Source organism: Pipistrellus hanaki (genome assembly GCF_964339955.1).
Source record: "Pipistrellus hanaki genome assembly, chromosome: 5".
NCBI lineage: Eukaryota > Metazoa > Chordata > Mammalia > Chiroptera > Vespertilionidae > Pipistrellus > Pipistrellus hanaki.
In genome coordinates this window covers 24,974,041-25,001,835 of record NC_140507.1, presented here as the reverse complement: position 1 = coordinate 25,001,835, position 27,795 = coordinate 24,974,041, and the positions used below count along the sequence as shown (strand labels likewise).

The following is a 27,795-nucleotide window of genomic DNA, read 5'->3' as shown; positions in this document are numbered from 1 at the left end:
GCATGCTCGCGGCGGGGGCGGGGGCGGGGGTGGGAGGAGATCAGAGAAAGAGAAAGACAGAAAGAGACAGAAATCATTACAAATCAACGGGATTGTGCTCGCAGCGCCAGGGAGGGAGGGGGCGGGGGTGGGGGTGGCGCGGGGCCGGGGCGGGGCCCTTCCCGGGGGAGCGAGGCGGTGGGAAGCGGCACGAACCGAGAGAAACACGACCCCAGTGTGGGCGCCTGACGCGCCCCAAACCCCCCTCCCCGACCCCACCCCCCGACACACGAGAGAGACACGGCCCCCCTCCCCACTCAGATACCCAGAGGAGACACGGTCTCCTCCTCCCCGGGGGCAGTCACACCCGCCGGGGGACCCCGCGGGCGAGACACAGTCCCCCCTCCCAGAGAAGTCCCACGTAGAGACGCCCCCGAAGAGACTCTCATGGCCAACTCGAGCCCTCCCGCCACCAGGAGACAGCCCCCACCCAGGGAAGAAATGGCTCCAGAGGCAGGGGCCCCCTCAGGAGAGAGAGAGGTACCCCAGACCCCCTAGGAGAAAAGACAACTCAAGAGTTGTCCAGTCTTGCCCCAAAGTGCTGCAGGTCGGAGACCCCGGAGCAGAGGTGCAGGGAGGGCCAGGGACATCCCTTCCCGGACATGCTTCAGAGATCGCTCCCTTCCCTGGGAAGGGAGGTGGCCCACCACGGACATGCCTTAAGTGCTCCCAGGAATCCTGGGAGGAAAACAGGCTCCCCAGGGAGCCTGGGTAAGGGGAGACACGCTCCCATGGTCCCCAGCGGGAATACATGTCCCCTCAGAGACTCCCGAGGGGAGAGAGAGGGGCTAGGGAGCCCCCAGAGGTGAGGGATGCTCCAGAGACCTTCCCCCTGGGACAGGAGATACACTTCAGAGACCCAGGGAGGAAAATACGTCCCCGTATACCCTCCTCCCACCGAGAGACATGCTCTGAAGTAGGGGGTGTGGGGGCCGGCTAGGTCCCCTCTAGGAAGACACTGACTGGGTCCGGCTGGGTTTGAGGGGGTCTCCTCTGGCCACATGTCGCCTATTTGTACATAAAACTGTACGCGACACAAGGCATTGGGGAAGGGCCTCGCAAACCTAGGACCAGCAGGAGCGGTCCCCGGTGCTGTCCCCCGTCCCCTGCCCACCTTTGGTTTCACCTCTCAAGTGCCCAGGTGGTGACAGACGCGGCGTACCCTGACCCCAACCAGGGGGCCGGGGGCTCTGCCTTGGTCTGGGGAAGGGCCCCTCCTCTGTGCTTCTCAGCCCTCCCAGCCATCTGGGCAGCCCCTTCCTTCTGGCTTCTCCATTGTGCAAAATGCTTCCCTGCCCTTCCGCCCAGTGCTCAGGGTCTCCAAGGCCAGAGCCGGATGCCCTGGCCACCAGGGGCTTCTGGGGGCGTCCACTGACCCCGGGAATGCCTCCTGTCTGGACCACCCTCTCCACCGAGCAGATGGGCCTCCTACAATCTGCTTGCAAGGATCCCGACCTCCAAGACCCAGGAAGCCACTGCCCCACCAGCCGGGCGCCTCATGTTAACCAACTCCACCGCTATTGCACCTGCCCCGTTTGTGCAGGGGGAAGGGGCTGTCTCTTTAACGAGCCCCAGCCCACTTCCTGGGCCTCCCCCAGGGAAAGGAGCCTTTGGCTAACCCCTAGACCTGGTTGCTGCCACCCCAGCTCAGTCTACCCCCTGCCTTCCGTACAAGAGCTGTGTACGCTGGGGCCACCAGCCTAACCATGCTCTCCTTCCCAGCAGTTACTCAAAGCCGAGTTGGGGGCAAGGAGCAGAGTTTAGGATAATTCCCAGCCCCCTGGCTTTTCTGCGGTGGAGGTGGGGGTCTCTGGGGTTACAGGGGTCAAGACCCCAGCAACACAGCTCCCAAAGGCACCAGACAACCCAGCAGCCTGTACCCACCTCTCCCACCCTTGGGCCACCCCCCAAGCTTAGACTAAGCCAAGCAAGGGCCATACCCTGAGTCTCCAGACTCCCAGCCTGGGCCTCTGGGGCGCTGGAGAGGTATGGGCCAAGGCAATGGGGGGTTCTGGAAGGAAGAGGGACTGAGGCTTTGAGATGGCCACAGTGGGAGGCGGGGGCTCTGCAGGATGCCCCTCACACCCTGGCCCCCTGAGGTGAAGGAAGGAATCCCACCTCATCATGGCTGACTGGGCTTCTCTGCCCCCCAGTCTCCCTTACCCGCTCCCCCATGGGACCCCTGACCCTGGCAAAGGGAAGCCCAACTGGAAGAAGGGGGCCAGGAGCCCAGGGTGCCCTGAGGCAGCCCTTCCCACCCCGAGATCAAGGCAATGGTGGTTTTACAGGCTGACGGGTCAGTCATGGCAGGGGCTGGGGGCTGGGGGGCAGGGAGGAAGCAGGGTGCAGGTCCCCCCTGTTGGGGGCAGCAGTCAGCCACCCCCTGAGCAAACCCTCCTGCTCCCAACGCACCCAACCAGGCCAGAGGCACAGTCGTCCCACCCCTGTCTGGCTGCCCCCACAGTCTCGGGGCCCCTCTGTGATGCTCATCGGGATGAGGGAGGGCCAGCCTGAGCGGGGACCTCCCCCCAGGGCACAGCGCAACAGTTCCAAAAAAATAGAGATTTGTATTTTTTTTTCTAAAAAAAAATTAAATAAAAGCCCAGCTCTGCTGATAGGCGAATGTTACCCCCGTCCCCACCCCCACCCACCCGTTGTTTCCCTGGCCTGCACCCCCATCCCGCCACGGCCCCAGGTATTTACAACATGGAACAATAGAGGCCTGGGGTGGGGGGACACAGGGCAGGTACCCCCCCGAGGGGTCCCCCAAGACAACACAACATCAACGAGAAAAGTTGCAAATCAGGCAGAAATGGGGGCATCATTCCAAGGTCCTTATATACAGACACTGCATGGCCAGCAGGGCGGGGGCGCAGGTGGGACAGGCATGGGCGTGTGGTGGGCAGCTCGGCCCAGGAGGATGGGAAGACAAGGCCTCCGCCCACTCCCACCCCATCCCCACCCCACCTTTGGTAACAACAGCCCTTCCGGGAGCCCCCGGCGATCAGGAGGTGCCTCTGGGGGCTCCCCAGGTCTGCCCTGCTTCAGTGCTGGAATGGGGGCACCCTCTCTCCGCCTGGTCGGCCACGCGGGGAACAATGAGTTAAGAGTGTGCTGCCCGCCCTTGACCCCACCGTCTACCCAAAGGAAGGGGTGCTCCCTGGAAGTCGAGGGATGGGAGCCTGGTCGCTGTAGAAGAGCTCTCTTGGGCATCAGCTGGGGAAGCCCCAGGAAGGGGAAGAGGGGGCTCCCCGGGGGTGGGGGGGCGGAAGTGAGGGAAGAGGACCTGGACCCTGCATAGGGGAAGGGCCAGCGTGGTCATGAGGCCAGTACTGCCCCGTTCCCCCCACGTGGGGCCCTGGCCAGGAAGTCCACGCTGGAGGGGTCAGGAGGGGGGCCCTGGAATGGGCCCGTCGGGGAGCTGGCCGGCGGCCGGACCAGGGGGTGGCCGCGGGCCAGGAGGGGGCTCACAGGTAGATCTCGCGCTTGGCCGTCTGGGCAGGTGCCGGTGCGGCTGCCGGTTGGAAGTCCGAGGTCTGGGTCAGGGGGATCTCCTCCAAGGTGGCCGCGTCCTTGCAGGAGTCATGGCTACTGTGGGAGAAGGCACTGTAGGAGGGCAGGAGGCGCACGGGGGCCGTTTTGGTGTTCCGGTCTTCCGGGGGGCTGGGGCTGCCGGCGCCCGCGGGCTCCTGCCCTCCTCGGTCCTGGTAAGGCACGAAGGTGGAGAGTTTGAGGGCGCTGCTCTTGGTCCGGCGGCTGGGAGACGACTGGCCGGGCATCCAGCACGTGTCGGAGTGGCCAAACTCGCTGCACTCCCGGGTGCATGTGCCCGTCATGGCGACGTCAGGCAGAGGGCGCAGGTCTGCAGGAGAGAGCCGGGGCGGTCCTCAGGGAGGGCGGCCTTGCGAAGCTCTGCTCCGGGCCTCCCGCTGGCACCTCCGAACTGGCACCCCTCCTCCCCCACTGCCCACTGAGCTCAGAGGCACATCTCCTCAGGCAGACATAGGCCCCACCGTCCACCACATGCTCACTCTCTCACACACTAAATCCACCCTTAAATAGACACATTCCTTCCATCCTCACCCACCCTCACGCTCTGCTCACGCACACCCACCAAATCTGCCCTCAGACTGGTGCGCAAACATGCAACTCATCTACGCACTCTGTCATCCACAAATCTACCCTCCAACAGGGGTGAAGAAACCCCATCCTCATTTAAAGTCTCTCTCTCTCTGTCTCTCTCTCTCTGTCTCTCTGTCTCTCACACTCACACACACACACACACACACACACACACACACACCTGTCCTCAGGTAAGTGTGGGCACACAAGTCTATACTGGGCTTCTCTATCCTCAGACAAAGGGGGACACATACCTTCCTTCTGAACCCGCTCAAGCCTCCCCAGGCTCCCGGCTACCCTGGAACCCCACTCCACCCCAGAGCAGCAAGGCCCTGCCGTAAAGCCGTGGAGGAGATGAGCTTCTGTGTGGGGAGCTCACAGAGCAGCACACACTCACACACCCACAAGCACACTCGTGCAGCTCCTCCCCACCTCACTCCAGCCCCCTACACCAACCACCACCCCTGGCCTTGCCCCGGCTCCCTGCCCAGAACACCCACGGGAACAGGAGTTGGCTGCCTGACATCAGCAGTAGCCGTTGTGGTTGCTGGGCAGCAGGATCTCCATGGGGACGGCTAAAGCCATGAGCACTTCCTGTTATAGTTGCCCCTGTCCTGCCCTCACTCAGGGACAGTACCAGGCGGTGACCCCACCTCAGGGGAGCAGCGAGGGCTGGGGTAGCGGCTTCCCTGACACCACCCACCTTGGTCTGGCCTCCAGCCAATGCAAGGTGAGGAGCGGACAGCTCTGTTGTTAACCCTCAAAGTGCCAAGGCTCTTCAGCTCAAGGCAGGGTTGGGGGGCCCACGGTAGCACGGCGCAGAGCAGGGGCCCTGGGTGGGTGGGGCTGGGTGCTGGACCGAGTCCCCCAGACCCCAGAGTAGCTCCCACATACCTGGCACTCTGCCTCAGGGCCTGCTCCGACCAGCCGGCTCTGCGCGGGCACAAAAAGGACGAGATGGGCATGAGACCGAGCATGGAGGGGCAGGGTGGGGGCAAGGGCACTCTGAGACCCGGGGCTTGGGAGGTTAGAGAAGGGCCCCGTGCCTAAGGAGTGGGAGTGGACCTTTGCAGCTTTGGGGGGAGGGGAGTGCTGGGAGAGTTTGCACTGAGGGAGGAGGCAAGACCCAAGGACATTTCCAAGGTGGCAAGTCTCTCCATCCCAAGGGGAGGCTTATCAGCGTGCCCCTCCACAGGCTGCTATGGACACCTTCACACACACACACACACACACACACACACCACACCATACGCCGCACCACATTCTCTCAGCTCACCCATCTCATAGTCCCACACTGACCTCGGCTCCAGCCAGGACATCCCTTCTGCCAGCACCCTCCAATCCCCTCCCAGATTAGCCTGCCCTTCCCACCCCCTTTCCTCACCCAAACACTGCTTCTTCCCACAAGGGGATGATAATAATGATAACAATAGCCTTCTCTGGTATCCTTAAAGCCTCCGGGGTACCCTCTTTACCTCAAGATTCCCTCAAGGAGAGGTAGGTTTCATTACCACTACCCTTTGGCCACCATTCTCAGGGGCCCTGTCCCCAGGGAGACAGGAGAATGGGGCGCTGAATGCAAGGTCTTTGGAGCCAGAGAAGCCTGAGTTGGAACCCCCCCAGCTCTGTTGCTTCCCATGTGTAGTTGTGGGTAAGTGACTCACCCCCTCTGAGCCTCCGTTTCCTCCCCTGTAAAGTGGGCACAATAAAGTTTTCAGGTCAGAGTAGCTACGAAAATTAAATAAGCATAGACCTGAGAGCAATGTGCACAGTGATCACTGCTGAACATCCAGTGAGCTCGACAAATGGAGGCTGTTTGTAAGGTCTCGTTGCCATTTCTGGCTTCCGCTCCTCGTTCCTGGGGTGCCCCAGCCATGCGGACGCCCCTCACCGTTCTCAGGGTGCTCCATCTCTCCTATGCTGCCATCGGGGGTGGTGCGCTCGTAGTGATCCTCCGGCAGAGCCAGGGGACCGAGGCGGGGCCCTGAGGAGGACTTGCTGGACGGCGTCTCGGACTCCTCCAGACCGCTATCGTAGTAACTGTGCTGGGACGGGTCCTGCAGCTCCTGGGCCTGGCTGGTGGCGGAGAAGGTGACGCGGCGGTGAGGTAACTGCAGGGAGAGAACTTGTCACTGTGGGCCGGCAAGGCTGCCCCGGGGGGGCCCACCACCACACCAGGCTCCGGCCTGAGCCAGGCTCACCCCCATATCTCCCAGCCCCCCTCAGCAGCAACCAAGAAGAGGCCGAGCCCCCCAGCACAGCACAGCCCCCAGAAGGCACACACCCTTACAGAGGACTTCCCCTTCATTCTAAGACAGCTCCCAACACAGCCAACACCACACACGGCAAGTTCCCGACACAGCATAGGCCCCGGTGTTAATACAGCCCCCAGGCCACCACGGTAAGCCTCATCCAGTACAACCACCTGTTACAGCGTAGCCTCCAGGGACTGGCGCAGCCGCCCTCTAATTCCAGAACGGCCAACTTTGGAACAGCACAAAACCAGCCAAATCCCATAGTTCAAGCAGAGCCTTCACACACTAGCAAGCCTCCAACGTCTAGAAAAGCTCCCTAAAAGCAGTGTAGACTCCTAATTCCAAAAGAGCTCACCAAAACCACAACAGTGTCCTAATTTCCAAACAGCACCCCCCCAAACTCCAGCTCCTCACCTGTCTCCTGGCTCTGCAACTTCCCATTGCCTCCATCCAAATGAGTGGCCAACCTCTTTCTGATCCTGTTCCTTGGCCTGGTTTGTCATGCGGCAGGCAGTCTCAGGACTCCCCGCTGAGTCTGCTCCCACTCAGCCCCCCTGTCCCCACTTCATTCCCCTCCAGAGAGGCCTGGGAGTGGAGAAAGGTGGGAGGGAAGAAGGGAGCCAGATAGCAAGCCAGACACCTTGGGGGGTGGGAACAGGAACAATGGGAACTCCCTCATGCTTCAAGGTCAGGAAACATATTTACTGTAGAGGGCAGGGCCCCGAAAGACCTGGCATCCATCAGGAGGTTAGGAAGGCTGACCTCAAATGGACTCCTTCTAGGAAACAGGAAGGAGCGTCTGGGAAGGGCTGTGGACTTGGTGGAGCCAGGACTTAAAAGCCTGGACTGGGGGGCTGGGGTGGGGGGAGTGGAACAGTGACAGGCTGCTCCCAGACGACTCCTATCTGCCTGCCTCAGGTTAACGATCACCCCAGGAACCTGGCAACCTCAGCTTGGCACATGGCACAACCAGCCAGTCATCCAAACACCCACCTAGGACTGCCACCGGTGTTCCCGCCAGCCATAAATTAAGAGTTGTGGAGGGCCCAGAGCTCGGGCCCCTGGAGGGCAGGAGTGGGAGCCGCCCAGGCCCAGGGCCCTGCTGATGAGTCTCCAGGCTCCTTCCAATCCTCTAAGACTTTCTCAGAGCTTTGTCTTTCCTCTAAAACCCTCAATAGGTTTTCAAGACCCATCCTCCCGATACCCTACATAATCTCCATCTCATTCAAGGCAGCTGGGATGGGGGAGTCTGCTAGGACAGGGAGCTTTGGAGCTGATGGGAAGGCAGTTGGAAGGTAGCCCAGAACTGCCTTCCCATCTTGGCTCCCACCCCATCTTCAGGAAGAGGCAACCCTTCTTGGGATCGATCCATGCTGTGTTCTAAAACATTGAAGGATCTCAGTGATGACAGACAAGGTCCCCAAAATTGACCTGGACATTTGGGGCTGAGAGGCTGCAAAGGAGCATCGTCCACCTGGTGGAGAGAACAGCTCCAGGAGGAGCTTGGGGAGCACATGGCAGTCAGCTTGCTGGGTGCTTCCCTCTCCCCTCTCTGAGAACTCGCACCTGGGATTCTAAGGCTTCCATCCTGCCTACTAGGCACATCACTTGGTATCTTTTCCCTATGACTCTTCTGTAAAATAGAGGGTTGGGTCATACTCAACACCAAATGTTTCCTTTAATTCTCTACTATTCAATCTTAAAAAAAAAAAGCCTAGATCCAAAAGCTCTCTCAAACTCTAGCCCTGAAGTTCTAGAGACTTGCTGGATATTTCCAATTGGCTGTCTCTACTGGCCCTTTAGATATGTCTGACACCAAATTCTCTTTCTTCAATCAGCTACTGTATAGGCAATGATCTGATCACTATCCAGTCGCCCAGGCTTAGAAGGATGCTGTCTATCTACCTGAGAATCCTGGTATCTCTCCCCTCGTTCCCCATTCCCACCCCATATTCAATTATCCCTTGAGTCCTATGGGTCTTTTCTCCTTAAGGTCAGCCAGATCCATCCATCCATCATCCCCATTGCAACCATCTTAGTTCAGACCATAGTTCCAATCCTGTACCTTCCCCTCTATTCCCTTTAAGTCTACCATACACTCCAGTGAACTTGTAAAACTCAGTTCATCTAATGAGCTCTCGGGGGCTCGCTCCCATTTCCTCTAAGGAACTTTCGGCAAGGAATATATCTCCTCTACAACTTAGTTTTTCTAGTCTCACCTCTCAGTTCTCTCCTATACCCTCCACTCCAGCCAGAATACTCCCCTTTCTCCCTTCTCCCTGTCCCCAACTTGGTCATACTCACTCCTGACTCAGGAGTTGGCTCACAGGGCAAACCCTTCTGCCCAACTCCTACTTATCATTGAGTTTCATATTCCCTTTTCATGAGTCCACTCCATGTCCTACGCAGGTCTTCCTATACTGTGCTCCTCAAGGAAAGGGATAGGGCACTACGGTCAAATAAAACTGGAAAACCCAGAATTACATGGTTTAACAGGTTTCCCCTTTCTTTCAGACTTCACAGAGCCTTGAATAGGATAATGTGATGGCGCAGCTCTTGCTACCAAAACTAACTTGATCATAGAAGGCCCCCTCTTTTTTTCTTTTTTAATCGTATAATGGTTCACAGCAGACTCTGGAAATCAGATCTCATGATGCTTTGTGCTTGAATTCTGACTTCATCACTAACTAGTTTTTCACTTCTGTAAAGAGAGCATTATAATGACTTATGTCACAAAGAGTTATGAGCATTGAATGAGTTAATTCACATCAAGTGCTTAGCATGGTATGTTGCACCTAGTAAAAACTCAAAAAAAAAAAAAAAGCAGCAGGTAGTAGCAGTAGTAAGTCGTGGGACAAGTTGGGGAAAGTTTATGGCACCTCTCACTCGACACTTAAGATTCTCATTTACCTCATCTTCTCATTATTATGTCTTGCATAAAAGTGACCACTTAGCCTCGGGGTCTAGTACCATGCTGAGCACACAGCCTTTGTGTTTGGGTGATGACAATGGTGTTGCAGTTTGGTTGAGTCTGGATGTTGGAAGAAGGTATGCACTGTGGCTCCACCCACGACTTGAACTGGAGCCAAGGAAGGGATAACCCTTCTGACTCTGCGAAAGAAAAGGGGTGAAGGAGCTAAAGGAATAGAAGAAAGAACTGGTGGCAGCAAGGCAGGAACTAAAGAGAAAGGATGATTGGTCAGGAGTTGCCTGAGGTCACCTTGGAGACTCTAATTTGTCCAGGAGAAATGAGATGAGACTAGATTTCACTTCCCCACACCCCAGTCCTCCAAAGCCCCAAGCAGTTTTTATTTTGGGGCTACCCCCCCAGGCATGGGCGAGTTTGTGGACAGAATCAAAGCAGAGAGCTGGCGCCTGGGACCTCTTGGGAGTGACTCAAGCCTCTTCAGTCGCCATGGAGACAGGCTGCCTCTGGCCTCAGAGACTCACTCAGGACCTGAGGTCCCTCACCCAGACTTTAGCCCCCTCCCTCTAAGGCACAGCTAGGAAAAACCCAAGAGAGCAAGAAGTGAGAGATGGAGAGAGAGAGAGTGAGAGCCAGCAACGCAGGTGGCTAGAGCAAGGAGCTGAAGGAAGGGAGGGGTCAGGACTAGGATGCCTCTGCCCCAGTCAGTGGGGAGTGCCCTAAAAGGGATACAGAGCAGGTCAATTCAAGGACTTGAGGATTTCTTTCCCCTTCTCTGGGCCCTCCCTCGGGGCAGCCCAGGATGGTGATCATGGTGGGGACACACAGGGCAGGGCCAGCTAATTGCTGGGTGTTGAGTGGTATTGGGATGAAGAGTCTGGGAAAGGGACTTGGGAAGATCTTGAAGGGAAGGTGGCTGGTATAATCAAGAAGTTATCTGCCTTCACGTGAGACAGGCAGGCTGCACTCCACCCCACTGGGTGCTCTGGTCTGAGCCTGTCAGGTTCAGTATGGGCAGATTGGCAAGGTCCAGTCTCAACCAGTGGAGAAAGGGCAGGAGTTGGGTGCAGCCCCACCTGCCCTTTCTTGGTGAAGACTGTCATTCCTAGGGAGAAGGCCTCACAAACGTGGGGTAAGGGGACATGCTGAAGGATACTTGGAATGGGCCCTTTCCTTGGGACAAGGACATGGACATGGGGATGGATAGGAAGACGGAGGGGTGGAGGGGCAAATCCAGGATGTGGGGAGGGGCAGAAAGAGGGGATGGGAAATTAGGTCAGGACCTAAGGACAAAGAGGTATTTCCAGTCTCTCTCACTCCTTCTCTCAGTTCCAGGAAAATAAGAAACGAAAACTCCAAAAATAGAGAACTTTATTGTCAAAGATAAGCATTTGGGACTGGGGCTGGGAAACTGGGGCCCAGGCCAAGGAGTCTGGGATGGGGAAGAGGGTGACACACAGTACATACAAAAGGCACAATTGGGGAGGCCCCTCCCTGACAGAGTCCCCGCCCAGTTACCCAGCAGCACCCAGGTCTCCCAGTTCCCTCAGGAGAAGCACCATGGCTGGTCTCGGATAGAGACCCAGGTTTGGAATAGACTTTTCCACTTCCCTCCCGCTTCAGCCTCCAAATCCTTCTGCTACCTGCCTATCAACCCCCACCTGCCAGGACCAGCAGCTGGTCCAGTGCCCAGAAGATCTGACAAGTTCCAGGCATCTCCCAGTGGGCAGGGAACACACCATCCTTCGGTTTTTCACTGTCTAACCTCCCAGGTCTGGGTGAGGCAACTAGGACCCCAGCAACCCCAGATCTTTGGTCCTACCTCCCACTGTTCGCTCGGGCCGGCCCCCACATGGGCTGCTGAGCACCTGGGCCCAACACACCTGCACCGTCACTCCCACACTTCAGTCCAGATGGCCCCCTGGTAGGGGTGGGGTGGGGGCTTGGGCATGCTGAGCTTCAAGGTTTGGCCTACCTGCTTGCTGGGGTATTTGGGGGGATTGGTGCGGTAGCTGTAGTCGGAGTACTGCTCAGAGCCCGTGGACGTGGTGTCCCCAGTGCCCACGAATGTGTTCGCAGGCGGCAGGTCCTGCACCACCTGGTGCTTCTTGGAGGCTGAGGGTGACTGTGGCTGCAGCTGGATGGAAGGCAGAGGGGAGTTAGAGCGGTAGTGGCGGCCCAGGTCGGGGCTGCCCGGTGGGTAGTTGAGGGGCAAGTGGATGCGGGGGCTGTCCCCAGGGGCATCGCTCATCAGGTTGAACTTGAGGGACTTCTGCAGCCCGGACTCCTCCTCGTCCTCCACGGGCTTCACGGGCTTCGGGGACTTGCTCTTCTTGCCCTTGCTTTTGTTTCCCTTGGAGGCTTTGCCGCTGGGCTTGGGGGCGTACAGGTCCTTGGTCTCCTTCTTACCGGCCTGGTAGCCGCTCTTGGCCTCCCGCTGCCGGCAGTAGCGCACGAGCACCGCCAGGGCGATGAGCAAGGCCACGGCCACCACACCAGCCACCACACCAAAGAGGATGTTGCTGCGCTGCTTGGAGCGCTCGTATTCTGGGTCCCCGGCAATGTCGATGTCCAGGGGCGTGTCCAGGCTGTGGCCCAGCAGGTTCTCCAGCAGCGTGCGGTTGGTCAGGGTCTCGTTGACATACAGGTGGACCAAGGCCGTGCCATAGCGCGGGGGCTTGCCACGGTCACTGACCTTCACCACGAGACGGTGCAGCCCGTGGTGGCGCCGCTCAATCTCCTTCTCCAGGGTGATGGCGCCTGAATGCGACCCGATCTGGAAGAGTCCGTAAGGGTTGCCACCAGCGATGCTATAGGTCAGCTCGGCATTGACACCAGAGTCAATGTCCTCAGCTGTCACCTGGCTGACCGTCTCACCGAGACGCGTCTGGGGGGTCAGCAGCCGGTGGGAGGTGTTGGACGGGGCGGTGATGAAGGGTGCGTTGTCATTCTCATCCAGCACGTTGATAGTGACGCCAACGTAAGCTGAGCGAGGGGGAACGCCGCCGTCCACGGCCTTCAGCTGGAAGGTGTAGGTGCTCTGCTGCTCCCGATCGAAGCTCAGGCTGGAGAGGATGGTGCCCGTGCCATTCTGGATCACAAAGTCACCGTTGTCCTGCTCCACGGTGAGCTGGATTCGGGCATTCTCCCCCTTGTCCCCGTCAATGACAGTCACCATGCCCACTGGACTCAGCGCCGGCATGTTCTCCATCACGGAGAAGTTGTAGCCACTTAGCATAAACTTGGGGTCATTGTCATTGTAGTCCAGCACATTGATGAGGACAGTGGCTGTGCCCTGCAGGCTGGGGCTGCCCCGGTCAGCTGCCACCACCTTCAACTCGTAGTTCTCCCGCTGTTCCCGATCAAGGGATGTCTTTACCCGGATCTCTCCGGTCTCAGGAGAAATGGTGAAGAGGCCCTTGGCGGCCGGCTCGGGCTCCAGAGAGTAAACCAGCTCAGCATTGGAGCCCGAGTCGGCATCAGTGGCCGTGACCTCCGCCACCACTTCCCCCGGCTTGTTGTTCTCCAGGAAGCTGACCTCAGTGACGCTCTGTGTGAAGACGGGCGCATTGTCATTGATGTCCACCACCTGCACCTTGAGGGAGTTGGTGCTGGAGAGGGGCGGGTTGCCGGAGTCCACGGCGACAATCTCGATGGTGTAGTCTTTGACCTTCTCGTAGTCCAGTGGGCTGGTGGTCTGCAGGAAGTACTTCTTCTTGCTGTCGCTTCCCGTCTCGCTGGCCTGGCGTAGCTGGAAGGGCACGTCCCCTGCTACCACACAGGTGACGGCTGCATTCTCTCCCTCATCTCGGTCCGACACCTGCACCAGGGCCACGGCTGTCTCCTCTGACACGTCCTCGGAGATGTTAGCCATCCCGTCTTGATGGGTCACCAGGCCTATGCCCCGGATCTCAATGGTGGGGGCGTTGTCGTTCATGTCCTTCACGGTCACCACCACCTGGGCACGGGCACTCTTGGGGTTGGTGCCTCGGTCCTTGGCAAGCACTGAGAAACGCAGGGTGCTGAGGTCCTCACGGTCCACGGGGCCCTGCACGGTGATGAGCCCGGTGTTCTTGTCCAGGCGCAGAAGACGCCTCACGACCTCAGGGGCCTGGTGGAACATGTAGTCTATCTCGGCGTTGGCACCTTGGTCCGAGTCGTTGGCCTTCACCTACCGAGCAGGGGAGGAAAATAAGGAACACGGTTACGGGTTAGTCCAGAACAGCAAATTAAGAGATGCACGCACTGCCTTTCAAACAAGCACGGCAGACTTGAGTGATCTAACGTGGCACCCTTCCCAAAAGCGGCACGTGTCCTGCCCTTTTCCCAGTCCTGACCCTCTCGCACATCTTCCTGGTCTGCTTCCCCGAGGAGCACAGATGTTGCCTGCAACTTCTCAACAGTGCTGCAAGCAACTACTCGAGATGGGAGCAGGCAGAGTTAAATCTACTTATCATTCCCGCACTAATCTGCCCGAACATGGGGATGAGGACCCAGTTGTCCAACTAGTACAACCCTCCCACCCAGCTAAACTGGCCTTCAACCCTTCTGAAGAGCTGGATAGGTGCGAGCAGTAGAGACGGTGTGTGTGCATGACATATGTATAATACGCATGCATGCATATACCCATGTGTGATTATGGGTGATTGTGGGGAAAGGTATATGTGTCTGTGCCTATGTGTGTTTGCACATGAGTAGAGACCCACATGTCCTGGAGGACACAGGTGAGGGGATTTCTTTTGAAGGCAGCCAGGTAGGTATATGGGTCACAGGGAGCTGGCCAGGCCACTGTTCTGTCAAACCAGGGAAACCTGTTTCAGCAGCTTCTTCCCCTCCCACTGGGCCGGTGCTGGCTAGGCACCAACTTGAGGAATCCAGCAGAGCCTGCAGTGAGAAGGGAGGGGTTGGTGCAGGCCACAGAGCCTGCTGGCAGCAGGCTGGGCTCCCAGCATCAAACAATGAACTGTCTGTCCCTTTGCGTCGGGCACGCCCTCCCATGCCAGCACTGACACATACTCTATGCAAACACGGGGGCAACAGGGACCTGGTTGAGATGGCCATGAGGTAGATACTACAGAATGTGATGACAGGTTGGGTGAGCGATGAGGGGGGAGAAAGGGACAGGCATTACTTGGTAGAGCTCTGGGGAGCAAAGCAGAAGGGTCCTAAGTTCAAATCCTAGTCCCACCACTTCCCAACTATGTGACGTCAGGCCAATTATTTAATCTCCCCAAGCCTTAGTCTACAAATACATAAAATGGGGATAACAATAGGTCCTAGTTCATGGGATTGTGGTAAGGATTAAATAGAATAATATGTGTAAGTGCCTAACATTGCCTGGCACATTGACTCCTCTTTTAGTCCGTCCATCCATCCACCCGTCCATCCATCCATCCTCCTATCTGTCCATCTCAGAAGATTAGTGCTAACACAGGGCTGGGCACCGCACCTAATGGGCCCTCAAGACACTGCTAGTCTCTTCTCCTTCCTGCCATAGCTTTTTCAATAGTGGAGACCCCTGGACATGGATTCCCAGCTACCCTGGTCTCTGCTCCCTCCTCTGAAAGACAAACAGTTTCTCCTCACACCTTCAACCCACTCCCACACTCCCCATCTATCTTTTGTTCCCGCATTTTCATTATGATTACCAGTGTCTCCCTCTTTCTAGATAGGTCACCCAGCTTATCTGCCTCTCCTGACATTTTATCTCCCTTTGTCTGTCTAGGACTTAACCTCTGTCTGTTTCCTTCCATCCTTGCTCAGTTCTCTGCCTCTTTCCAACTGCTACTTCTCTCCCATCCTCTCTCTGCTGCCCTATCTACCTCTAGTCTTATGTCTGCCCCACGCTCCTGCTTCACCCACTGGGAGGGGTGTTAGCTTCTACCCACATAAGCTCTGAAGCCAGACTGCTGGGCAGTGGCCAAGGTGGGACCTGAAAATATAGGCTGGATGATATCAGGCAATTTTCCTAATCTCTACGGACTCAGTTTCCCATCTGTGAAATGGGGATAATGCTTACCTTGTACTGTGGGGGATTACATGATAGAATACATATAATGTGCTTAGAGCGGTCCTGGCAGCTAGGCTATTATTATTCACCATCCCCGACTGTCTGTCTCCCTTTTTTTTCTCAGTCTCTCTTCTATAGGTGCCAGTCCACCAGCCTCTAAGAAAAATGTTGAAGCTCCTCCCCACGCCCACTCCAGCTTGAGGTCATAGGATGAAGGCTTTCTTAGGATGGGTAACGGTGTCCAGGGCAGGCCAAGCCCTCCTCAGCTCCCTCACATCAAAGACAGACAGCTGCAGCCCAGGGGGAAGGAGAAAGGAGCTGGGGCTGGCAGGAGGCCAGGCTGAGATGACAGTGGGAGATACGCCCACCTGTCTACGGGGACGCTTTCTGGGCTCCCTCCCAGGCCCTGGCCCTACCAAGCTGCCCAGCCCCTGGGGCAGTTCCCATGGAGTGGGGTGCTGAGAATTTCGGCAGAGGCAACCAAACCCCCCACTGTGCCAAGCACCCCACACCCATGGCACCACATGCCTACTGGAGGAAGCCAGCATACAGACTTCTGAGTAGTTTTCCGAGGACCTGCCTGGCTACAACGATCTCATCTGACTTTGCAAGGAGTGGGGCAAAGTCAGATGCTGTCCTATTGCTTCAGGAAAACCTCACATTTAAAGGGCCCCTGGGTGGGAAGACGGTCTCTTCTCTAGAGAGATACTCTTGGGACAAAAGGTGACTCTCTTGTTCCAGCTTGGCTCCCGTGTCTGGGGAAGGATCGGCTGACTTGGGAGGGGGTTTTACTTGGAGATTTCTCCAAATGGAGTCTGCCTTTTGGGGGGTGGGGGAAAATATAGGCTGGATGATATCAGGCAATTTTCCTAAACCCGTCACATGCTATGCCACTGTCACTGAAGTAGCTTGAAAGAGGACAGTACTATCACCTGCCAGGGTGGGGTGGGGCTTGTGGGAAGGTCTTGCACAGTAGCCTGTGGTTTTCCCCCTACGTGAAAGGAATTCTCACCAGTTTGGGGCGGGCTCCCATTTCTAAAGGAGGGTCACCCTGACAGTGAGTGAGGTGGAGGGGACTCTTACCTGGATGACCGAGTGGCCTATTGGGCTGTTCTCAGACAGCTCAGCCTCGTAGGAGGGCCGCTCGAATTTGGGGGCATTGTCGTTGGTGTCCGTCACAGTGACGCGCAGCAGGGCGCTGCTGGCACGCGGGGGGTTGCCACCGTCCTGCACCTTGATGGTGAGGTCATAGGAGTCCTGGCGCTCCCGGTCCAGGTTGCCCATCACGATGAGCTGTGGCTGCTTCCCATCCTGGTCCTCGGCTACCTGCAGCCCAAACAGATCGTGGGCCTCGGGCCCGGCCTGCAGCTCGTAGGATGCCACGCCGTTGGGGCCGGCATCACGGTCAGAAGCCACGGGGATGGGGAAGAGCGAGCCGATGTTGGTGTTCTCGGGGATGGTCAGTGTGATGACCGGCGAGGCGAAGTTGGGCGTGTTGTCGTTGATGTCCTGGACCTCTATCTGGCCCTCCAGCAGCCGGGGACTGCCGTTCTGCACGAGGTCCGTGATGGACACCTCGAACTCCAGGATGCAGGGATCACCAGGCAACTGGTTTTGGCATTCGCGGAGCCCCTCGCGGTCGATAGAGGTCTCGGTGGTGAAGATGTCGCCTGTCTTGCCGTCCACCCGCAGGTACGGGGCGCCCACCTCCAGTTTGTACAGGTGGCCCACGTCCGGTAAACCGTAGTCGGCCGCGAGGCTCCCGATGAGGGTGTTGGGTGGCTGTTCTTCCAGCACCTTGTACACCACCTGAGTGGTGTGACCTGGGGATGGAGCCAGCAGGAGCAGCAGCAGGGCCAGCAGCAAGGGGGGCATCGACAATCCTCGCCCCCCAGGGCCTGGGCTGGGCCTCAGGGGCCCCATCCGGGCAGGCTCTGGAATCAGGAAGGCTGAAAGGGGAAGAGGCAAAACAGGCAGTCAGCTAACAGGAAGAATCCGGCCCTGAGGGCTGCCCAGCCCCAGCCCCCCACTCCCCCTCTCCCACCTACACACTGCTCTCCTAGGAGGAGAGCTCAGCCCAGCACAGAACCCCGATTCCGGGCCCCAGAACCCTGAGTCTCGTTCACAGCTGGGTGTAGCAGTGGTGTCTGCCCAGCTGGAGGAGCCGGTAAGGGACTGGAACAGGTCTGGAGCAGCTCCCGCCCATGGAACGCCCTGACCCACCTGACTCTCCCTCCTTCCCGCCCTGCTCTGTGCTTTGCCCAACACCTCCTTCTCACCAGCATCCTGCCTTAGTCACCCATGGTAATTACCCTGATACCAAGATAGAGAGAGAGAGACAGCTAGTGGAAGGGTGAGGCTTCAGGCACCACACACACACACACACACACACACACACACACACACTACCCAGGTACCAGACACAGTACCCTTACACCCCAGCCCCTGGATCATTATTGCCCACACTGAGGGCCACTCGTTGGAGGGGATAATGTCTCATTTCTCCTCTGAGATGCCAAGTCAAAGTATGTGTATGAGATATAACATCTCAAATCCTTGTCTGACAAAAAGTAACCCACAGTGCCTAATGTCCCCCCAACCCCCAAGAAGGGCCACCTTGAACTGGGCACCAATCAAGGCCTGAAAACAGGGTAGAGGACCGAGTGTTCACCCTCCCCAAACATACATGCCCCGGAGCATGCACACATGTATACACATAGGATTCCCAGGGATCCTCCCGCTCCCTCTCTGCCTTCCACTGGGGGTGAGGGGGAAGACACCACAGGTGTGTGGAAGATAGTTAAAGGTCAAGACTGGGGTCAGGACAGTGATCAAGACTAGCCCAGGAACTGGAACTGGAGGCTGCCCTGCCCTGCCCTTAGCAACGGGGAGCCCAGCAGGTCTCACTGGGACAGAGGTGCCAGCACCACCACCAGCCTTTCCCTGCCCAGGCCTCCTCCCCTGCTTAGGCTCTTGATATGAACATGTGGCTCTATCTGATCCTTATCCCAGCACACATCTGGCTTCTATTTCACACCTGGCCCCTCCCTACCTTAACGGGCCCAGTCCCATCTTTCCCTGCCCACCCCCAAATCCTCCCAATTAGTCCTGCATTTCCTAGCCAAGCGCAAGTGGCACGCCCAACACCACCACGACCCGTTTCAACCCGTTTCTTCGGCCTGTGTCCTCGAAGCTTTGAGGCTGTGATTTGTAGACCCCAGCCAGACCTGCCAGCCACTGTCCCAGTCCTGACTCCCTCCTCCTCTCCAGCAAAACCGAGGCCAGCCCCTCAACTCAAACCCAAAGTCTTTGGCCCAGCATTTCCCGCAAAGGGCTCAGGTTCAATGTCTTTTCCCCACTGGTACCCAGAATACCTGCCCCACACCTGGAAATTCTACTCCAGGCTCTATGCCACACCACACTCACCCCACCGAAAGCCCGCTTTGGTGCCCTAGGAATCCTTCCCAGGTCTCCCCACCCCACCGTGACCTCTCCTGCCTCCAACTCACAGCCACTGATTGCCCCAATCCCTCAGCAATGAATCACGATTACCTGGTGCAGCAGTGATTCATTGCTAAGGGATTGGGGCATATTGTGCACCTATTCCTGTGTCCTCTGCCTCTCCAGGCAAACACCAAACATCCTGAAGGAAGGGACAGAGCTCCCCACATTCATCCCCCCTCCCCACCCATGCTCCTTAGCAAATCTGGGCACAGCAACGAACAGGACAGATACAATCTGCTCCTGTGGAGCTGACAATGGTTCTAACCTCATGACAGTTTTGTGTGGCTGTACCCATTTGGCACACGTAAGGCAGCAGCAAGGTGGAGAAGAGCAGGGACTGTGACACCGAACGGGGTGGGGCAAACCCCAGCTGTCCCTTCCTGGCTACCTGAGCTGGAGCAAATAATATAGAGCCTCAGTTTCCTGACCTGTAAAATGGGGATTATACTACCAATTTCCTAGGGAGTTTGAAATGAGGTGGGCTAAATGCTGAGCACTCAACAAATGCCCCTAAAAGCACAATTGTGGTGATGTAGTTGTTTAGGGAAATCATCTGTGAATTGTTTGCCTTTCCTACAAGCCGGAGCAGAGAGTAGGAGAGGCCCTCCTTTGTTTACCACCAAATCCTCAAGATCCCACCTGACTCGGCATACAGTAGGCACTCAGCAAGGGCTCCAGAACCACTGATTATTTAGCTCCCAGGCTTAACTCTCCTGGCACTTTGGGTGGTCCTGGTTTGTTTTCTTGCCCAGTTCCCCGACTGGGAACCTGCGAGGGTCAAACTTCATCCTTCCCTGTGTCAGTCCATAGTAGGCTTTCAGCAAACGCTCTCTGAACACACAGATTCCTGACTCCAAACACTTCACTTCCGCCCCACGGCCCGCCCAGGGCACAGCCCTCCCCGTCACTTCTCAGAATGTCCTTAAAGTATTGTGAGACCATTATCAGATGAGTGTCTGTTTGCTCCCAACCGCAATCTTAATCTCTTTAAAAGAAGGAGGAATTTCCCTGCCCTCCCTGAACCTCTCTCTATTCTGGAAGAGACCCAGAAAAAAAAAATCAAATAGACTGTCACACAATGTAAAAAAACAACACAAAAAACAGAAGGAATTTGTCAGATGTTCCGTTTGAATTCACTCTCCAGGCCTTTACCTTCATAGACTAAATACAGGGCTTATCTGACCACCTGTCCCAACCCAACACACCTGTGTCCAAAGAAGCTCATTCCCTTCTGGGCACCTTATTCTGCCCCCTCCCCCACCCCCATAGCAAGCACACAACTCCACAACTAGATGTCACAGCGCACCCAGTTCCATGGGTAAGTCCTGGCAGAGTGGGGGTCACCAGGGAATTACCCTAAACCTGACAAAGGAAAAAGAAGGCAGTGACTGCTTTCCTCCACTCACTCTAAGCTTCTTGGGTCACGTCCCCCTTTATGAATCTTATGAAACTATGGTTCAGACTTTTCCAAGAAAAGTGAATGCCACAAGTTTTAACTACAAATTCAGAGGTCCCTGGTCTGACTGGTTTGTAGCTGGGGCTTCCTTCCCCATCTCCAGGTCACAGCCAAAGGCCCTAAACCTTCAGGCCAGGCCTCCCAGCAGCATAAACGCAACAGCTTCCTCTCTCTCTCTCTCTCTCTCTCTCTCTCTCTCTCTCCCTCCCTCCCTCCCTCCCTCCCTCCTTCTCCCCCCCCCCCTCCTCTCCTTCTCTCTCCCCCCTACCTCCAGCAAGCAGGAAAGGACTGTGCTACCTAACTTTTGAGTTGGAGAAAGAACCACAATGGACTACCAAGGCAAGGAGGGTGGGGGAGGGGTGTTCCCAAGAGGGAGGAAGAACGGGGGTGCGGGGAGGAGGGAATGGGGTTGGGGGAGGGTACCCAGAGTAGGGGCAAGAGTTGAAGAGAATTTAGGCCCTTGAAGCACCTGGAGAGTTCCTTTAAAATGAGGCTTTTTCTGGCCCCACCCTTAGGAATTCTGATCCGGAGAAAGGACCTGGAGAAACCTCCAGGTAGCAGGAAGCAATGGCCCTGAACTTTAAGAGACAAATTTGAGATACACTAACCCCTAGGAGTTAGAAGCGTGAACTCTATCATCATCACTTCTACCATCATCTTATCACCAGCACCCAAGTTAACACTCCCTGATATTTTTCTACATTTATATACATTATTTCCTCTAATCCCCCCACCCCTCTGAAGTGAGTACTGTTTATTACTACACGACCCTCCACAAGATGATAAAATCGAGGCTCAAAAAGAATAATTACTTGCCGAAACCGGTTTGGCTCAGTGGTAGAGCGTCGATCTGCGGACTGAAGGGTCCCAGGTTCGATTCTGGTCAAGGGCATGTACGTTGGTTGCGGGCACATCCCCGGTGGGGGGTGTGCAGGAGGCAGCTGGTCGGTGTTTCTCATCGATGTTTCTAGCTCTCTTATCTCTCTCCCTTCCTCTCTAAAAAATCAATAAAATATATTAAAAAAAAAAAAAAAAAAAAAAAAAAAAAAGAATAATTACTTGTCTTAGGTCACAGAAGTAGGAAGTGGAAGTCAGGGTTTGAAAAAGAATGCCTCTTCACATCCCAAAGTCTGGGGGAAAGGCTGGACGGGGGAGGTAAGTCAACAGAAATCACCCCTGAGGCTAGAATATGATGTTTGCTATGTACCCCCTCCCCCAACCCACCCCAACACACACACACACACACACACACACACACACACACACACACACACCCTGGGCTGCCAAACCTGCCAGGCAAGGAGGGAAACAGAAAGAGGGGCCTAGGGTTCAGGGTCTGAAGGAGCCCAGGCTCCCAGGCAGCTTCAGGGCCCTAGGACTGCAGGGCAGTTCAGAGCAGCCGCGAACAGCAGTGAGGCAGCCCTTCCTCGGCCCTGCTCCCACCATCCCTGAACTTTGTCCCGGCGGTTAGTTATTGAAAGTCATTGGTCCCAGATGGCAGACTTTGAAGCCGTTGGTCCCTTATCTGCCCCTCCCCAAGCCCTGGTTGACTTCCTGGCAAGGCTTGTCCCCACCTCCGCCCAGTGACATGGGCACCCAGAACCCTGAGAACCAGAGCCTCAGCGGGGACACTGAGTCATCCTTCTCGGGCCTAAGGAGCACAGTGAGGTGGTGTGAGGGGGCAGAATCCAGGGAAGGTCAAGGGAAAACAACATCTGTGTCAACATCTGGGGAGGGAGGGAGGAGAGCAGTGGTGAGGGTTCACCTGCAACCTCCATTACCAGCCCACCTGGGGGACCGGAGTCCACTTCCTGCTGAACGCTTCGGCCGGAAAGGAAACACACAGAGACAGCTATCAACATCCCAGTGACCAGGTCAGCCCTGGTGCCCCGCAGCCCCGACCCCTGCTCTGTTTGTTACACAACAGGCACCAACACTCTGAACACAAAACACCAAGGGCTGAGCGGGGTGGAGCTGTTCAGAGGCCTCCCACAGGGAACAAGTGCCAAGCCTCAGCTCCACTCCCTTCTCCTCCACAGCCCTCCATTAACCTCTGCAGGGCTTCCAGCCACCTGCATTCTTCAGAGTGCCGGGCTCAAACCACTGCTCCACCACCTCCTAGCTGTGTGACCTTGGCCTGGGGACTTCACCTTTCTGAACCCATTTCCACACTGAAATGGAAATAATAAATCCTGCCCCTTGAAGTTATTTGGGAGGACTAAGTAAGAACTGATGCATCAAGCTCTATTACATTATAAAGGATATGTAAACATACACATCACTCCTTATCACTGCCAGCATCAGGCGCACAGTAGGTGTTCATCGTTTGAATCGATCCCCTGCCAGTTGGAAAGACCTATGAAGGGGAGGATGGTATGTACGCTACTGCTGTATGGCATCCCCACCAGCCGCCATGGGCCTGGCAGAGAGATGCCCCATGCATTGTTGAAAGAATCCGTCTGCAGCACCAACTCTCCTTGCTCCTGGTAGGGGCAGCCCTCACCCTGTACCAGAAGGGCCCCCTCCATCTCCTCTCCCGGCAGCCTTGATTCCCACTCAGCCACACCCCCACCCTTGCGGGCCCCCTCCTGGCCCTTCCATCCCACTCTTCCCAGCAGTTAGCTCCCTCTCTCTGTAGCCCAGCTTCCCTGAAGAACAGCCACCGCAGCGGCTCCTCTGCCACGAGGACACCAGACCCGCATGACACCCCCTTTCCAGCTGATCCCTTTTGGAATTGGGGACTTGGGGGAGGGGGGATGAGAGTGGGGCAGGGAAACCAGGCCTGATCCCCAGCCTCACTGTCCCCAGCCATCTCTGGAGGTCTTTCTTATTCCTCTCCCCTCAATCCCACCCCATGCCCTGGCCTAGTTGTCATTACAAATTTCAATCCGTGCAGACCCCCCCACGTCAAGAAAGTAACACCCTGCCCCTCCCCAGTCACAGGCCCAGACCTCTGGGCTGTCACAAACACCTTCTGGGCGCCCTCTTTCCTGGCAGCACACGAGGGTTGGCCCAGGGTAAGTCATGGAAGGCTCCCTGCGCCTTCCGTCACGGCGTCCTGGACTCTGCGGGCCAGGGCAGCCCGCTGCCTACGCGGCCGCGGTCAGCGGGCGCTCCCCGCACAAACCCCCCGCGCCGGGCGTCTCCGCCCGGAGAAGGCAGGAGAGTTGGGGGTGGGGGAGAGGGGTGATGGCGACAGCTCCTCCGCCAGCCTCGGGCTCCCGCGGCTCCACCCCCACCCCGGCGGTGGCGCCGGGCCTCGGGAGCTCCAGGCAAGGTGGAGGCACCGCGCGGTGAGAACATGCATCGGCCACCGGGCCCCTTGCGCCCCCCGCCCCAGGGGCCGCGGCGGGGAACCTCTCCTCCGCAGCTCCGGCCTCTGCCCGGGTCCCCCGCTAGCCCGCCTCGGCCGGAGCCACGCAGCGGGCGCCGGGAGGGAACGGGGAGGGCTCCGGCGCCGGAATCACTGAGCGACGAGCCAGGCCCGGAGGGACGTCCCCGGCATAAAACCGACCCTCTCGCGGGGGGCGGGCGGCCAAGGGTCTTCGCTCGGCGGCCTTCAGTCTTCAAAGACCTCCATGCCACCCCAAATATTTCCTGGTAGAAGGAATGAATAGTCGCCGACCACTCCTGGGGAAACGGAGGCCACAAGTCTGGGCTGCCGAGTTTAGGGGGAAGGGGTGCGAACGCATCTCACCTACCCATTCTGCTCCGGCGCGCCGCGCTCTCCCTCCTGGCCCCGGGGCCCTGCCGGCGCCCCAGGCTCAGGCCCGGAGCTGGGACCCGCGGAGGGGCGCCCAGGTGGGAGAGGAAACAGGTGTGCTGGGGACCCAGATGGCTCTGAGGACGCAGCCCCACGGCCCGGAGAGGGTGGCCATTACCGCCCCAGGCTTGCACCCTCTGCACAGGGACCCAGGGCCCTGGAGCCCCAGGGAGCGGGATGGCGCGACCGGCCAGGTCCAGCCGGTTCCGGGAACACCCGGCCTGCCCAGCCTGGAGTGGGAGTAGCGGAGGCGCCGGCGGGGAAGCCGGCCTGGCGGGGCGGCCTCCCGGGTTCCCGCGGTGCAGACATTTACAATAACAATGTGATTACGGCGAAGGGGCATTAGGGGCTCCCCGGGTGGCCCCGGCTTCCGCCGACACAACCTGGCCTCCGAGGGAGAGAGAGGCACAGGGTGTGTGTGTGTGTGTGTGTGTGTGTGTGTGGTGTGTGTGTGTGTGTGTGTGTGTGTGTGTGTGTGTGTCTAGCTGCAAGGTGCACGGTGACCCTATTGGTGTAAGATGGGTGAGACGCCCACTGTTAGGACGGGTGGAGGCAGGGGTTCTGTGTTGGTGATCGTGAGGCGCTGCTGCAGGTGCTTCGCGGTGTTGGGGTGTGTGCGCTTTAGCTGTGTGTGCCCAGACACTGGCCGTGTGTTTCTGTGGGTGCAGTCGAGGGGTGGAAGCCGGCCTGTGATGTGTGCCCACGTTCTGGCCGAGGAGCAGGTAACATCATTTGTGTGAGGGTATGTGCCTAAAAGGAATGTATATGCGTGAGGCTAGGTGTTAGGGGTCCATCTAAGGAACGGTGGCCGAGACACTCTTAACACGAGGGCCCGGGATTGTGCTTGTGTCCGAATGTCTCACGGGCTGTTCTCCGTGGTTCCGTGCGGCCACGGGTGGTGTGTCCCTGCCGCTGAGCGTGCAGGGGCCAGAGCGGCCTCGGAGCTGGCGCCGGTGCCCCGGTGGGCGCTGGTGTTCGGGAGGGATGTCTGTGCACATAGGAGCGGATGTGCGTGTGCGTGTGCCTATGGCCGTGGTCTGGTCCTCGGGGTGCCCCCGGGGAGCTGGGAGCGCCTGAGCGAGCAAAGCCCGTTTGCCCAACAAGTGTGCGTGTGTGTGTGTGTGTGTGTGTGTGTGTGTGTTGTGGATGAGGGGGTCCTTGCGGTTTCGTCCTCGGGGAGCCCCCCAACACACGAGCACACACACTGAGGACTGCGCGCCTCCCCCAAACCATCTCCATCCCGCGCGCTCCTGGAGTCTCCTGATCCCCGCGGCTCCCAGAGAGCGTGGCTGCGGGACGCCGAAGCTGGGGTCCGGTTCGGCACCCCCCTCTCCTCGCTCCGCTCCTCGCCGCGGACCTTGGAGGCCAGGGTGCTCCGGCCGCCATCCCCATTCCGAGCGCCCAGCCTCTCCCACCTCCGCCCCGGCGCGTGGAGCATCCACAGGGCCCCCGTGGCCTCGCTCGAATGCGCGCCCCTCCCGCAGCTCCCGTCGGCCATGCCGCTCCCCCGGCCGGGAGCCACCGCCGCCGCCGCCACCACCACCGCCACCGCCACCGCCACCGCCACCGCCACCGGATCCTTACCCGCCTCCGGGCAGCGCCGGCCGCGGGCCTGGCAGTCCATGAGCCACCACCAGCCCCGGCCCGGGCTGCGGCTCGCACGGCTCGGGCTGGCGCTGCGGCTCGGGTTCGGGCTCCGGCTGGCTCTGGGCGCAGCAGCCCCGGCGGCTCGGCGTCCGCGCCGCGCTCCCGCTCCCGGAGTGTGTGAGCGGCGGAGGCGGCGGCGGCGGCGGCGGCGGCGGCGGAGCCAGCAGCGAGCAGAGCGCACAGCCCGGCCCGCCCCCTCCCTCCTCCTCCTCCCTCCTGGCTCGCCCGCCCGCCTCCCGCCCGCTTCCCCGCCCCCCCAAACCACCCCTCCCCCGGCGAGGAGGTGGAGCTACCGACGCTCCAGTCGGTCCCACTGGGAGGGGACCCCGAGCACCGCTCCCCAAAAGCCAGGAACCCCCTTTGCTGTCTTCCGCTACCCGGGGCCCGGATACCCAGGGCGACCCCTGGCCCTTCACTGGACACTTATTCCACCCGAGCCCCCATCGGGGACCCTCCCGAATTCCCTTCCTACCTAACCTCACCCAACACCTGTCCCCCGGGAAGTCGAGGCGGAGGAAGTGTCTCCCCCAGTGCCTTCTTCCGTGGACATCTGCTCCTCCAGATCCATCCTCTTCCCTCCAGGACCCCCCGGTCACCCCGCGCGGCCCTCCCTCCCCACTGCGCTCCGGGGAAGTCCGCCCCTCCCCCTCCGGCCGAAGCCGCAGAGCGGTCAGCCTCGGTGGCCGCAGCCAGCCGTGGAGGTGGGGCTGTGGAGGGGCTCTTTAGGAGTGGAGGGTTATGGGACCGGGGCCTCCTCTAGAATGAGAATGGGGGGGAATATGCAAGTGTGAGAATGAGGTGACGCGTCTGAGTCGGGCTATTTGAGCCCCCCCCCCCCCAATCACCTGCCCTCGGGGCGACAGGGAGTGTTTGTGGCCCCCGCACATTTACCGGTGATGTACACACATTCGCCCAGAGTCACGCGGGTCCCTGCCCCGCAAGGCCGCTCAGTGTCACATGCCCTCGCAGTGCCACACGTTCCCTGTCACACGCACACTCACCGAATCACACACTGTCACACACGCAGTGTCTTACACATACTCCCGTTTCTCTCGCTCGGCTCTGGCTCTCTTGCGCCATCTAGAGCTCCCGGAGCAGCTTGGGAACTCCCTTTCCTTCTTAGCTCAAGGTTTGTCTACCCCAGGCTCCCGAGTGCCCCAGTTCAATATGACCTCCCGCCTTTTGCCAGCTAGAGGTATAGGCAAGGTGTTCTAGGTCAGAAGAACGAGGGAATCTGTGCCTGGCAAAGCCTGGCGCTGGGTGTGGAAAGACCTATCATGGGATGACTGGCTGCTGAGCCTCTATTTGCCATAGCCTCGAACTCCTCCTTGTCCTCCCCAATTTTTCCATCCATACCACTCTTCTACCCCTTGTTTCTTCCTCCTCTTCTCGTACCGGGCCTCTCTGGAACACTCTTCTGGGTAAGGGCAGGATGTCTGGCCAGCTAAGGAGGCAAGCAAGGACTGCCTAAGATCTCTCCTAGAGCATCCCCGGTCAACCGCACTCCCTTTCTGGCCTGGGCCCTGATCTAGTCCCTATCCCCAGCCCTCAGCCCCAGGAGCCCGGGGCAGGGACTCTGGATGAGAGACAGGGTGAACGAGTGAGAGGAGAATCTGGCCTGTGAGTGGCTTCTCTCTGCGCGCCCCCCCCCCCCCAAATCTCACACTCTCCCCATCGCTGAGCACAGCTCCAAGGAAGGAATCAGTGGCCCAGAGAGAAGAAATCTCCCGCAGAGAAGCTGCCTTGCCTCCCTGCCCCCAGCATGTGCCTGCTGCCCACTGCAGCAAGCCCTCCCTGGGCTGCTTGCTGGGAGCCATTCAAAGGCTCCTCTGTTCTCCTCCCTTGCTCAGGGCTGAGCAAGATAGGCAGCCGCAGAGCTGGGCAGGAAATGCTAATCTCCCAGATGTTCTCCTTCGTCCTCCCTGCTTCACCACCATCAAACCCAAATCCTGCACCATAGGAGCAGAACCAGGGTGTGCCCTTCTCCCTGCCCCTATGCCCTCCTACCCAGCTGCGAGGGGTGGGGGGCACTGAGCCTGCAATGTAGATATGGGGATCAGAGCTGACTTGGCC

The 27,795-nt window shown here is 58.3% G+C and overlaps 1 protein-coding gene across 3 annotated transcripts; it reads right to left on the bottom strand.

Moving 5' to 3' along the window:
• PCDH1 (protocadherin 1) lies at window positions 1-27,155 on the bottom strand. Of its 3 annotated transcripts, XM_084884931.1 has the most exons (6): window positions 25,660-25,856; window positions 16,436-17,301; window positions 11,318-13,513; window positions 6,053-6,272; window positions 5,056-5,094; window positions 3,767-3,901 (listed from the first exon to the last, which is right to left on the bottom strand). In XM_084884931.1, exons 1-5 carry the CDS (start codon window positions 25,697-25,699, stop codon window positions 5,069-5,071), a joined length of 3,348 nt encoding a protein of 1,115 aa, XP_084741057.1. In that variant the 5' UTR covers window positions 25,700-25,856; the 3' UTR covers window positions 3,767-3,901; window positions 5,056-5,068. The 3 variants fall into 3 exon arrangements, with proteins under 3 accessions (XP_084741056.1, XP_084741055.1, XP_084741057.1); XM_084884930.1 differs by lacking the exons at window positions 5,056-5,094; window positions 25,660-25,856 and adding an exon at window positions 27,079-27,155 and having other exon boundaries at window positions 1-3,901; XM_084884929.1 differs by lacking the exon at window positions 5,056-5,094 and having other exon boundaries at window positions 1-3,901.
• Window positions 27,156-27,795: the final 640 nt, after the last annotated feature.